Source organism: Babylonia areolata, chromosome 2 (genome assembly GCF_041734735.1).
Source record: "Babylonia areolata isolate BAREFJ2019XMU chromosome 2, ASM4173473v1, whole genome shotgun sequence".
In the NCBI taxonomy this organism is placed as follows: domain Eukaryota; kingdom Metazoa; phylum Mollusca; class Gastropoda; order Neogastropoda; family Buccinidae; genus Babylonia; species Babylonia areolata.
In genome coordinates, this window is record NC_134877.1 from 69,718,911 (window position 1) to 69,733,080 (window position 14,170).

The 14,170-nt window shown below is 47.2% G+C and overlaps 1 protein-coding gene and 1 long non-coding RNA gene across 2 annotated transcripts in view; both read right to left on the reverse strand.

The window, feature by feature from the left end:
* LOC143279567 (5-hydroxytryptamine receptor-like) overlaps window positions 1–407 on the reverse strand; it is a 45,092-nt gene extending 44,685 nt beyond the window's left edge. The window contains exon 1 of the mRNA XM_076583646.1: window positions 79–407. Within this exon, the coding sequence (XP_076439761.1) occupies window positions 79–179 (101 nt within the window). The 5' untranslated portion in view covers window positions 180–407. The remainder of the gene's footprint in view (window positions 1–78) is intronic.
* A 102-nt stretch (window positions 408–509) lies between these two features.
* The window catches only part of LOC143279568 (uncharacterized), a 139,494-nt gene continuing 125,833 nt past the window's right edge, over window positions 510–14,170 (reverse strand). The window contains exon 3 of the long non-coding RNA XR_013054903.1: window positions 510–1,791. This is a non-coding gene — a long non-coding RNA (uncharacterized LOC143279568). The remainder of the gene's footprint in view (window positions 1,792–14,170) is intronic.

Genomic DNA, 14,170 nt, shown 5'->3' on the forward strand with positions numbered 1-14,170 from the left:
TTTCAGTTCTTCATCAATTATGACCAAAGGGAGAGAGAGAGAGAGGAAGAAACAGACAGACAGTGGGGTCCCACTCACAGACTCAACAAATTGTCGGCCACAAGGGCGTGCCTGCTGAGGTGGCTGTGACCGCTGTGAGCTAACAGCTGGGCTCGGAGGACCAGGCTCATGTTGTTCATCGTCCTGACGTCACAGCTCACCACCCCGCTATGACGTCACTCTGCTCACTGGCTCGCCGCGCTGAGCTGAGAGGGGGGTGGGGGTGGGGGGGCGGCAGTCAGGACATGTTGCACGTGACGGGGAGTGTCAGGGTCTGTCAAACCTCGTGCTGTGCTCATGTGGACACGGCACTGTTCCCATTGCCAGTCTCTTCCCCTTCACAACTGGAAGCAAGCTGAGGTCTTGTGACGGCAAACGGATCATCCCACTGTGTTCAAAAGAAACTCCTTGCGTCATTGTGTTGTTGTTGTTGTTTAAAGACCAAACTTCTTATTTGGTACATGTATCCACACTTTAATCTTTACAACGTAAATACGTCCAGAATTAGAGACACGTTACGAACGTGTCTCAGCCGGTGGTGTGGAGGGAAAGGTCGACTTATCCAGGTATGGCACATCCTGTTCACCACGCCGTTGTTGCTATGCTGTGTCGGCTCCAGGTTTCGTTAAGTGCAGTTTCGTCAGTCATCCCATGGTGATCTGTTGGTAACACACTGTTTTTATCCCCTTCTTAACTCTACGGGAAATTCCATCATTCCATGCATGTGTGAAACAACAATCCCAGATTGAAAAGAAGTGGGAACCTGACAATATGTGGCTTACATCAGCAGCACACAAAGTAAGATAAAATCCTGGATAAAAAAAAAAAAAAAAAAAAAAAAAAATGACAAAGAAAAAAAATCCAGTTAGCTTCTGAAGACCTGCTGATTTTCATTAAACTGCCAGTAATTCTCGGGAAACGTTTCAGTAGAATGTCACACACACCACACACTTGAGCGGCAGAAAAAACAACAACAAACGAACGATTCAAATAAGTCTTTACTGTGACAGCTTCTGTAAAATTCCGTCTTGTGTTAAAACTGTTACCTTAACTTTGCAAACTATACGTTGGTTTATCAGGTGTGTATTGTGGTGTAAAGATAACATTATCCTATCTGTCAAATTTTTGGACGATCTGATTTTCTTTTTTTAAAGGTCCACGTGAGAAGTTTTGACTGAAATACACTCCAGACTCTCACTGACGATCCAGTGAGGAGACAGTGGAAGAAGGCGCCATGGATTCTGCCAGCACAGTGCCATGCGCTCCAAGTCAGCGAGAGGCCAGCAATGTCCACATGTCAGTGTCGCAATAAACCCCTCAAGTCAAAGTGAGCAGAGAATATGGTGTTGGCTCTCCACAGCGATCCGGGAAGTGCGTCACACGTGCACCACAACAAAGTGACGCCCCGGCTGATGGCTACACTGCCTTAAAGCCATCCACCACACCAGCCGCACGCGCCCTGTGCCACAACAAGCACGCGCGTGTCTCGCAGCACGTGCAGTCACCAACACAGGCGGGTCACCATCGGTCTCGGTCAGCCCTCCTCGCCAGGGAGGGAGAGAAGTCGGGCAGACAGACGGCCAGGGGAGGTAAATCTGGTGGTGCGTGGCGTGCGATCCCTTGGAGACTGGGAGTCGTGGCGGTGGTGGTGGTGGTGGTGGTCAGTGGTGGTGGTCAGTGGTCAGTGGTGGTGGTGATTGTGCCGGACTTTGGTCAGATCCACAGGAGGTCCACAGACATTTCTCACACAGTCTGCAAGCACACAGCGCATGAACCAATTAGTGACTGAGTAAAAGAACAGCTGAATAGCTGAATAACAAGAGCAGAATATATAACACATTAAAAAAACAACACAAACAAAAACAACCGCGCATACACCACCACCAACATCACACAGAGCGAGTGGAAATAATGACAGCATCGACAAACAAGCAAAGAAACAAGATAAACACACACACACACACACACACACACACACACACACACACACACACACACACACACACACACACACACACACACACTCACACACACACACACACACACACACACACACACACACACTCACACACACACACACACACACACACACACACACACACACACACACACACACACACACACACACACACACACACACACACACACACACACACACACACACACACAAAATAAATAAATAAATAAATAAACAAATACATGCATAAATGAATAAACAGATGAATAAAGGAACGAATGAATTCAAAAAGAATACAACAACTAATAGATAAGTAAACAAAGGAATGAATTACAACAATAACAACAAAAGAAAAAAAGAAGAAAAGAAAAAAAAAAGCACACGCGAATAAATGGATGACGGAACGAATGAATTAGTAAAAGAGTGAGGGAAGGAAAGAGGAAGGGCGAAAGGAATGGGAGGGAGGGAGGGAGGGAGGGAGGGAGGGAGAGGGGCAGAAAGTGAGTGGCACAATGACGCTTGAAATACCACACGACAAAACAAATGTTGACATGCCATTCACACCGCCCAGCCACGGAACAAGCAATCACATGCACACACACACACACACACACACACACACACACACACACACACACACACACACACACACACACTAACAGAAACACACACTATCACGGACATGCATACGCGTACACATACATATTTACACAAACAAATAAACAAACAAAAAGTGGGGTGGGCAAGGCAATCAAGGAGACAGAAGGACAGACAGACACAGTGGCATTCTGAGAGAGAGCGAGAGAGAGACAGAGAGAGAGACAGAGAGAGAGACAGAGAGAGAGGGAGGGAGGGAGGGAGGGAGGGGAATACGGCTACAGATAATTAATCCGCTATGCCGCGAGACAAATAACATATGTCACACCAATTAGTTTGAATGGACTTTATCCATTATACATCACACATTAAATCACACGAAACAACAGTGAGAGTAAAATGAATGATACGAATTGCAGCTTGCTGTAATTTGACGCATCGTGTCAGAAAAGGGACAAGCGTCGTTCACCATGATGTCTATGATAAAGTCAGGTGAAAAGAACAGGACCGTTCACAGACTGACACCCAGAGAGAGAGAGACAGAGAGACAGAGACAGAGACAGAGAGAACTCAGGACTCAGAATAATTTAATTGTAGAGGCCTCTGGCCCTTTATAATGGGGTGAAAAAATGCACAAAATGACAATATGTTAGATAATATCATGTTCGCTTCATATTGTTAATACAGCTTTATGTTAAGTCTAGTGTTTCATACACAAATATTGCTAGTCTTTTAGTCAGGTACTCATTCGTGTTTGACATTAGAAGAATAATTCTGAATAATGACGGTTGACGACAGAATTTATCAGGAATGAATTCATCTGTAAAGTTTTTGTAATTGGGGCAAATCAAAAGAAGGTGGATTTCAGATTCGATACAGATTTTGAAAAAAAAGACAGTTGTGACTGCCCTCATGTCTTGTGGCATGGAGAGAGGGAGAGAGAGAGGGGGTGGGGGGTGGGGTGGAGGGACAGAGACAGAGACAGAGACAGAGACAGACGCGTGCGAGCGTGCGTGTCCGAGTGTGAGCATGTGTGAATATCAATTTCTGTGTTTGTCTGGATATTGTTTCTCTTTCCGTTATTTTTTTTCTCTCTTTCTTTCTTTCCCTTTTCTTTTTGTTTTCCTCTCTTTCACTTGCTCCTTTACCCCCCCCCCCCCTCTTTTTTGTCCCTTTTGTTCTTTCTTTTATTTGACGTTTAATCTATTCTATGTACTCTCTTCTTTTTGCCGGCACACTTCACAATGACAGCCTTTGACATTCCAGGGGTTTCATAAAAGCCCAGAAAACCCCGTGACACGAAAGGGCAAAGAGCTGGCCAAGTATCGACAGTGTGGACAGTGTCAAAGTGTCGGAGCCAGATTTCTGTCCTGCCAGCCCAGAGCACCTCCCCCCCCCCACCCCGACACCCCCCACTTGCCACACACACCATCACCACTCTCCAGGCCCACACACGGATCATGCGGCGAGACAATGGTTGTAACTTAAACTCAGTGAATAGATAGATAAGTGAATAAATAAAGCAGCTGATCCGTAAGTGAATACGTGAAGTAACTGAGAAAAAAACAACAAAAAACAAATAAGAGAGGAAAGATAAACAGTTTCAGTTCAGTTTCAGTAGCTCAAGGAGGCGTCACTGCGTTCGGACAAATCCATATACGCTACACCACATCTGCCAAGCAGATGCCTGACCAGCAGCGTAACCCAACGCGCTTAGTCAGGCCTTGAGAAAAAAAAAAATATACAGATAAGCTTACATAAATAAATGAATAAATAAATAATAATTATGATAAAAAGGTAGTAGTAATGAAAAAAAAAATTAAATAGATAAGACAACAATGATGATAAATAAGCAAATAAATGTAAAACATGAAGACACACATTCACACATGCATAACAGATATGCACCAAACACGCAGTTTCACAGATATGAAAGCACAGTCAAATACATATAAACGTACATGAGCTCCAACACACACACACACACACACACACACACACACACACACACACATTACCCTACATAGCAGAATGAACAGGAGAGAGATAGACCTTTCTTTGTTGACTTCCAGCTGCTGAAAAAGGCACTTGCTATTTTGTATGAGGTAAATGGCATTTTATACCTGTCAAATTCACTTATAATGGAAAGAAAATCATCAGGTTTGATGAAAATCGCTACATACGAGTTACCATCAGTCAGCTCATCTATAACTAATGGAAGAATCACAGGCAGCCGTCAACGAACAGAGCGCTATGCCTCAAAAGATACAAACGGTAAAAACAGTCGGGGCTATTAGACACATTTTCGCAAATGTATGTCGAGTTAGGTTCGTTTGAAGTATTTGATAATCCCTGTGATGTGATGTGATGTGATGTGATGTGATGTGATGTGATGCGCGTGCGCGTGCGCGTGCGCGTGTGTATGCGTACGTGTGTGTGTATGTGTGTCGGTGCGTGCGTGCGTGTGTGTGTGTTTGCGTGTGTGTGTATGCGTGTGTGTGTTTGTGTGTTTTTTTTTCTGGCTGTGTCTCCGTGACTGCATGTGAGAGAGAGAGACAGAGGGAAATAGAGACAGACAGAGACAGAGAGACACAAACAGAGAGAGAGAGAGAGAGAGAGAGAGAGAGAGAGAGAGAGAGAGAGAGAGAGAGAGAGAGAGAGAGAGAGAGCAAGCATACACGAATAAGCGATAAAGAAGCCGACTTTGCGTGTCAGGTTCTGTACCTTCTCAGCTCGGCATATCATCCCTTGATGCAATCATTTTTTATCCAATGATCAATAATCAATTCATTCACCAATGCCTTGATCCATTTCATTCATCCATTCCTAGATGCATTCATCCATTTCTTGATCCATTCGTTCATTCATTCATTCCTTGATCCATACCTTGACCCGTTCTGTGATCCATTCCTTGATCCTTTTATCCATTCCTTGATCCTGATCCTTTCATCCATTCCTTCATTCTGATCCTCTCATCCATTCTTTGATCCTTTTATCCATTCTTTGATCCTTTTATCCATTCCTTGATCCTGATCATTTCATCCATTCCTTCATTCTGATCCTCTCATCCATTCCTCGATCCTTTTATCCATTCTTTGATCCTTTTATCCATTCCTTGATCTTTTTATCCATTCTGTGGTCCTGTAAACAAAGGTTTCCTATAGCAACAGGGCGATAATCAGACCACGCCTTGCTGAATTATCGAAAGTGTTCATGAACTGAGTTCTCACGAAAGAGGCTTTGAAAAGCTGCAAACAAATCACGTAAACAAGGTGTCTGTAGGGAGAGCAAAATCGTGGAAAGTCTCTTTGTAGCAACGGGACAATCATCTAAAGAGTCACTGTAGTATCAAAGAAAAAAAGGATTCTTTTATAGGGGTTCACTTTATTTTTCAGCATGTGTGTGTGTGTGTGTGTGTGTGTGTGTGTGTGTGTGTGTGTGTGTGTGTGTGTGTGTGTGTGTGTGTAAGTACGTACGTACATGTAATGTACCAATTGTTCCAATTTTCATCGTTTTGTTACCTTTAATCGACTATTCCAGTTACTATTCTTATTCGTCGTTCTTATTATTTTATTTTATTTCAGTTTATTTCTTTATTTTTATGTTTTGTGTCGTTCTTTATTTTTATGTTTTGTGTCGTTAAATGGGCAGAATTGTAAAAAGGCCTTTACTGTGCCTAATTCTTTACCCATTAAAGATTCAATCAATTAATCTTCTTCTCCTTCTTCTTCTACAAGGACGAAAGTGGCAGAATGGTTAAGACGCTCATCTGCCAATACATCCGTGAGGGTGTGGGTTTGAATCCCGCTTATGCCCTTTCTCCCAAGTTGGATTATGCTGCTGGTAAGGCATCTTCCTAGCAGATGTGGTATGGCGTATACAGATATGGATTTACTCGAGCGCAGTGACGCGTCATTGAGAAACTCAACACTTCTTCTTCTCACTGAATTGTGTGAAGTCATTTGGGCGCCGCACAGACGAAGTGTTCAGCAGAATCCTGAAGATCTGTCGGCTGTGTGTCTAAGCCAGGCTGTCTATTTTCCTGTCCATTCTGTGAAGGTGTCAGTCCACCGTTTGATTTGTTGTATTTGTATTTGTATTTCTTTTTATCACAACAGATTTCTCTGTGTGAAATTCGGGCTGCTCTCCCCAGGGAGAGCGCGTCGCTACACTACAGCGCCACCCATTTTTTTTTTTTTCCTGCGTGCAGTTTTTTTAATTTGTTTTTCCTATCGACGTGGATTTTTCTACAGAATTTTGTCAGGAACAACCCTTTTGTTGCCGTGGGTTCTTTTACGTGCGCTAAGTGCATGCTGCACACGGGACCTCGGTTTATCGTCTCATCCGAATGACTCCCCCTTTGTTTCCCTCCGTCACCAGATCATTGGACGATTGTTTTAGGAAGCCCATGGGGTTATGTTATCCGACAATACCAACAACACTTTTCTTTTCTTAACCGATGCCAGCAAAAGTTCTGCAATACGGCTACACCAAATAGCTTCACAGCAGCAATGAGAAGCCAGCAAAAGTTCTGAAATATAGCTATACTAAAACGCTTTTCAGCAACATTGAGATGCCAGCAAAAGTTCTGAAATATAGCTATACTAAAACGCTTTTCAGTAGCAATGAGATGCCAGCAGAAGTTCTGAAATATAGCTATACTAAAACGCTTTTCAGCAGCAGTGAGAATAACTATAGGACAGACAAGGACATGCGGCAACAGGACAGCCATCAGAACAGCCTTCTGGGCAACAATCCAACACAGGCTTCTTGTGGTCCTTGGAGGAGAGGGGTATCGCGTGCATCACGGACACTGGCCACAGGACTATCGCGTGCATTACGGGCACTGGTCACAGGACTATCCCGTGCATCACGGGCACTGGTCACAGGACTATCCCGTGCATCACGGGCACTGGTCACAGGACTATCCCGTGCATTACGGGCACTGGCCACAGGGCTATCCCGTGCATCACGGGCACTGGTCACAGGACTATCCCGTGCATTACGGGCACTGGCCACAGGGCTATCCCGTGCATCACGGGCACTGGTCACATGACTATCCCGTGCATCATGGGCACTGGCCACAGGGCTATCCCGTGCATCACGGGCACTGGTCACATGACTATCCCGTGCATCACGGGCACTGGTCACAGGACTATCCCGTGCATCACGGGCACTGGTCACAGGACTATCCCGTGCATCACGGGCACTGGCCACAGGACTATCCCGTGCATCACGGGCACTGGCCACAGGACTATCCCGTGCATTACGGGCACTGGTCACAGGACTATCCCGTGCATTACGGGCACTGGCCACAGGACTATCCCGTGCATTACGGGCACTGGCCACAGGGCTATCCCATGCATTACGGGCACTGGCCACAGAACTATCGCGTGCATTACGGGCACTGGACACAAGACTATCCCGTGCATCACGGCCACTGGCCACAGGACTATCCCGTGCATCACGGGCACTGGCCACAAGATTATGCCGTGCATTACGGGCACTGGCCACAAGACTATCCCGTGCATTACGGGCACTGGCCACAAGACTATCCCGTGCATTACGGGCACTGGCCACAGGACTATCCCGTGCATTACGGGCACTGGCCACAGGACTATCCCGTGCATTACAGGCACTGGCCCACAGCCACAGTTCCAGTATTGATCTAGCCCTCACCACCCCCACCCCGCCACCCCATCCACCCCCTCACTCCCCACACTTTTCGGCCCTTCCTTTCAAATGTTGGGACAGTGACAGAGGGTGGGTGAAGGAGACCAGTCACCTGTCACTGTGTGTGTGTGTGTGTGTGTGTGTTAGAGAGAGAGAGAGAGAGAGAGAGAGAGAGAGAGAGAGAGACAGACAGACAGACAGACAGACAGACAGAGAGAAACAGAGAGAGAGAGACAGAGAGAGAACTCAGAATTTTTTTTTTTAGGCCGCCGACCCGTATATATAATTTTGGTTACACGTGCTGCACACACACACACACACACACACACACACACACACACACACACACACACACACACACACACACACATTCTCTCTCTCTCGCTCTATCTCTCTCATTCTCTCTCTCTCAAATTATACACACACACACACACACACACACACACACACACACACACACACACACATATATATATATATATATATATATATATATATATATGTGTGTGTGTGTGTGTGTGTGTGTGTGTGTGTGTGTGTGTGTGTGTGTGTGTGTGTGTGTACATGTGTGTTCATTTATCAGGACGAACAACAATATTTGGTAAGGATATGAGAGGAAAAAACAGAAAGAGAGAGAGAGAGTGAGAGAAACAGACAGACAGACAAGCAGACAGAGAGAAAGAGAGACAGAGGCAGAGAGATCGAGACAGACAGACAAACGACAGACGGACAGACAAACAGACATAGACAGAGAGACAGAGGCAGAAAGATTGAGACAGACAGACAGACAAACAAACAGACTTAGAGAGACAGAGGCAGAGAGATTGAGGGAGACAGACAAACGACAGACAGACAAACAGACATAGACAGAGAGACAGAGGCGAAAAGATTGAGAGACACGGACAGACAGACAAACAGACATAGGCAGAGAGACAGAGGCAGAGAGACTGAGAGACACGGACAGACAGACAGACAGACAGACATAGGCAGAGGAAGTCAGAGAAAGAGAATACTGAAGTATTTCCCTTTCTCGTTGAAAGCGGATGGTTCACCGCGATGATACCGACAGATCCACGACCGTATTTAAAAAGAAAAAAAAAAAAAAAAAAAAATCACCGGTCATAGTTGGCATTAAGTTCGAGTTTATTCACTGTCCCCATGGTGACAAAATTGGTGCTTCCAGATCAGCCGTTACCCTGGAAACAGGATAATGGGAGGAGAAATGCCATCATTTCCTGATTTCTAACTCCACGTTGGACCCGTGAGTGCACAACAAGAACCAAATTGAAAGACCACTGCTGGTCGCCAGACTGTTGGGGGGCTGTTTGGCTCTGTGTGTGCGTGTGGAGAGGTGGGTGTGTGTGTGTGTGTGCGTGTGGAGAGGTGGGTGGGTGTGGTGTGTGTGTGTGTGGAGAGGAGGTGGGGAGGGTGGGGGGTGCCTCGATGCCGATGAACTTTATAATACAGTGCTGGCGAGTTTTTGTTGCTTTCTTTCTTTTCTTTCTATGTCCTCGACTCAGTCTCTCTGTCTGTCTCTCTGTCTGTCTGTCTCTCTGTCTGTCTGTCTCTCTGTCTGTTTCTGTATCAGCCTCTCTCTCTCTCTCTCTCTCACATACACGCGCGCACGCACACATGCATGCGCGCAAACTCACACAGACAGACAGGCAGACAGACAGACAGACGGAGACATACATACATACCTAAACATCTCACACATGCTCAAATGCAGAGAGAGAGAGAGAGAGAGAGAGAGAGAGAGAGAGAGAGAGAGAGAGAGAGAGAGACTTAAAACAAAGAACAGTTTTCAACCCAGTTCAATCTGAACGACATTAACAGACCGAGGCGTCTGCAAACACCCTCCTCCACCCCCCACCCCCACTCCTTTTCCCTTGTCCCTCAGTCAAAGAGGAACTCCCCAGCCCAGACAATCCTGACATGATTGTGACACAGCAGTTTACGGCTCATGTATCTTGGGGAACATTTTTCGGACAACCGATTTCCTTTTTCGGCATGCACCTGGGGCACGTAAAAGAACCATCGAGAAAATTAGATCTGCCTAGCAAAATATGAATAATAAAAAAAAGACACACACACACACACACACACACACACACACACACACACACACACACACACACACACACACACACACACACACACACACACACACACACACACACACACACACACACACACACACACACACACTTGAAGAACACAGGGACCTTCAATGCACCAAATTCGTCTTGAGAAGTTATACAGCAGAAAATGATCTGAAACCTGAACTGAAACTTAAGTCCGATACTGACTTTTCAAAAAGAGCTAGGACCATAGCCTCCCATATGACCATAAGTACATATACATCTACTGCTATAACAAGCTCTGATCTAAATCTGAAGCATAATGTAGCCAAACAGTCCGTTTTATCCCCTGTCCCACCCTGGGAACTCAAGAGAGCCCAGTTTGATATTGATTATACGAATGTAACAAAGACTGAAAACAAATTTACTGTCATCTTATGCCCGAATCCACTTATGTGATCAATATCCAAACCACCTGATGGTTTATACAGATGGTTCTGTGTTAAACAATAATGCAGGTGCCGCATATATCATACCTGAACTAAAGGCAGAAAAAAATTATAACGTGGGAAAAAATAAGTCAATCTTTACCGCGGAGCTAGCAGCAGCACTTATGGCATTGTACTTCTTACTCGATTTGCCAAAAAATATATTCCAGATTGCTTTTTGTGTTGACTCTAAGTCAGTCATTAATGCTATCAAATCTTTACACTCGAAAGTCAGATCTGAAATTATTATTGAAATTAAACATCTAATTCATTTACTCTCATTGAGGGGTACTAGAACAACATTTATCTGGATTCCTCCGCATTGAGGCCTTCTTTATAATGAGAAGGTTGATCTCTTGGCGAAAGAAGGAGCAAAGGAATCAGCTGAGTCAACATATTTATCTCTTCCATTTTCATTGCAAGAATGTTATAGAAAAGTAGAACAAATCCAGCGATCATACTTTCAGTCAGAAGAAAGGAAAATGGGCTGTTCAAACTTAAATACGAAGAAATAAGTAATATTTATGGAATTGTTGGTAAACATGAACAACACATTTACAGTAAAAGGCAGATTGCATCATTGATCTGCAGATGGAAACTGAACTGTTTCAAGACAAAATACATAAAAAGTGTTTCCTTTATGTGTGGTAATCTTATAACAAGTGATCATGTATTTACTTGCGACATGTTAAAATGTCATATACCTGTACTAGCATCTTTTCCGATCCAAGAAATATTGGACTCATCACTTTTATTTTCAGTTTCTTTAAATCGTTGTTAAATAGTCCAATTGGGTTGCTGTTATAATTTCTTTTTTCAAGATTCATGTATATATCTTGGACTTGTCACTGCTAACGTTGGACTGTTTCAAATCTTTGTTGGATAGTCCAACTGGGTTGTTAAAACGATTTATCCCCCCCCCCCCTTTTTTTTCTTTTAAAGTTTGGAAGTTATTGTTTTAGCCAGATTGTTGTAAATGTTGTGATTTTTCCCCTTACTCTTTCCCTCCATCCTCCTCCCCTCCCCCTTTTTTTGTCTAATATCTCTAAATGTTGATAGACATTAAATGAATTGAACACACACACACACACTTTGATAGGCAACTTAGAAGATAATCACACAAACAAGCAGTTAAGAAAACAAACAAACGAAAAACAGCAGCAACAACAACAAAACCGGAAACAAATAGCGACGCACATTCTCTTCATGTGATGAGCAGTTCCCGTTACACAGAGAAACGTGTATTGAGCCCACGGAGATAAACACACAGAGAGAGACAGAGACAGAGAGAGAGAGAGAAAAAGAGAGAGACAGACAGACAGAGAGGGAGGGAGGGAGAGAGAGGGGGGGGGAGACACACACAGAGACAAAGTGAGTGAGAGACAGACAGATAGGCAGAGTGAGGCAGAGAGACAGAGAAACACCAGAGAGAGAGAGAGAGAGAGAGAGGGGGGGGGGGGGAGGGAGGGAGAAAGAGAGAGACTGACAGACAGGGACAGAGAAACAACGGTAGAATGAGAGCAGAACGCGGACAAAGTAATTCCGGTATCCACCACAACCCTCACCCCCCTACCCTCCCCCCCCTCCCCCCCCCTCCCCACGCACACCCTCCCCCCCCTCCACTTTCGCCAAGCGCTGTGCCCATGAACCCAGTGGGCAACACAGCGCTCTTCTCCCTTCCTTCTCGCTCGCCTTCAGGGGCCAAGGAACCTTACCTCTCCGACCCCCCCCCCCCCCACCCCCCCAAACTTGCCTGTCTCCATTCCGCTCTCACACCCACCCCCCACTCCAACCAGCCTTCTCCCCCACGCCCTTTCTACCCCCCCCCACCACCCCCACTCCAACCAGCCTTCTCCCCCACGCCCTTTCTACCCCTCCCCTCCACCCCCCACTCCAACCAGCCTTCTCCTCCCCCACGCCCTTTCTACCCCCACCCCTCCACCCCCCACTCCAACCAGCCTTCTCCTCCCCCACGCCCTTTCTACCCCCCCCCCCCGACCCCCCACTCCAACCAGCCTTCTCCCCCACGCCCTTTCTACCCCCACCCCCACCCCCCACTCCAACCAGCCTTCTCCCCCACGCCCTTTCTACCCCCACCCCCACCCCCCACTCCATCCAGCCTTCTCCCCCACGCCCTTTCTACCCCCACCCCCCACCCCCACTCCAACCATCCTTCTCCTCCCCCACGCCCTTTCTACCCCCTCCCCTCCACCCCCCACTCCAACCAGCCTCCTCCCCCACGCCCTTTCTACCCCCTCCCCTCCACCCCCCACTCCAACCAGCCTTCTCCTCCCCCACGCCCTTTCTACCCCCTCCCCTCCACCCCCCACTCCATCCAGCCTTCTCCCCCACGCCCTTTCTACCCCACCCCACCCCCCACTCCATCCAGCCTTCTCCCCCCACGCCCTTTCTACCCCACCCCACCCCCCACTCCAACCAGCCTTCTCCTCCCCCACGCCCTTTCTACCCTCCCCACCCCCCACTCCAACCAGCCTTCTCCCCCACGCCCTTTCTACCCCACCCCACCCCCCCACTCCATCCAGCCTTCTCCCCCACGCCCTTTCTACCCACCCCCACCCCCCACTCCAACCAGCCTTCTCCTCCCCCACGCCCTTTCTACCCACCCCCACCCCCCACTCCAACCAGCCTTCTCCTCCCCCACGCCCCTTTCTACCCACCCCCACCCCCCACTCCAACCAGCCTTCTCCTCCCCCACGCCCCTTTCTACCCTCCCCACCCCCCACTCCAACCACCCTTCTCCTCCCCCACGCCCCTTTCTACCCTCCCCACCCCCCACTCCAACCACCCTTCTCCTCCCCCACGCCCTTTCTACCCCCTCCCCTCCACCCCCCACTCCAACCAGCCTTCTCCCCCACGCCCTTTCTACCCCCTCCCCTCCACCCTCCAGCACTCAATGTCCGGCGCTGCAGAAGGCAAGCGAGGGAACCAGCAGTGCTGACGATTGGTGTGCCCGAGCCAATTAGCTTGACGACGGTGAAGCTAAGCGCTTTGGGCAAAGACCGCGTCTCTTTGGGCTGGCGATGAGAGACTGTCCAAATTATCTCCCCGCTTGGCGCCACCGCTATCTCTGTTGTCCAATGGGGGCGTGTGGCCATCTCTCAGGGTGTGTGGCCGTGGTTGACAAACGATCACGCCCGTGGTGAGGCACAGCAGGGGAGGTGAAACGAGAGGGGGGTGGGGGAGTGGAGGTGTGGGGGGTTGTGTCTTTGGATCTCTGCTGGACTCCTCTTCTTCCCTCCCGTCTGCTTTTGCTACAGCTGAGGAGACTCATCGGTTATTGGGACAGATATTTTCTGAATACAATAGAATTTTTG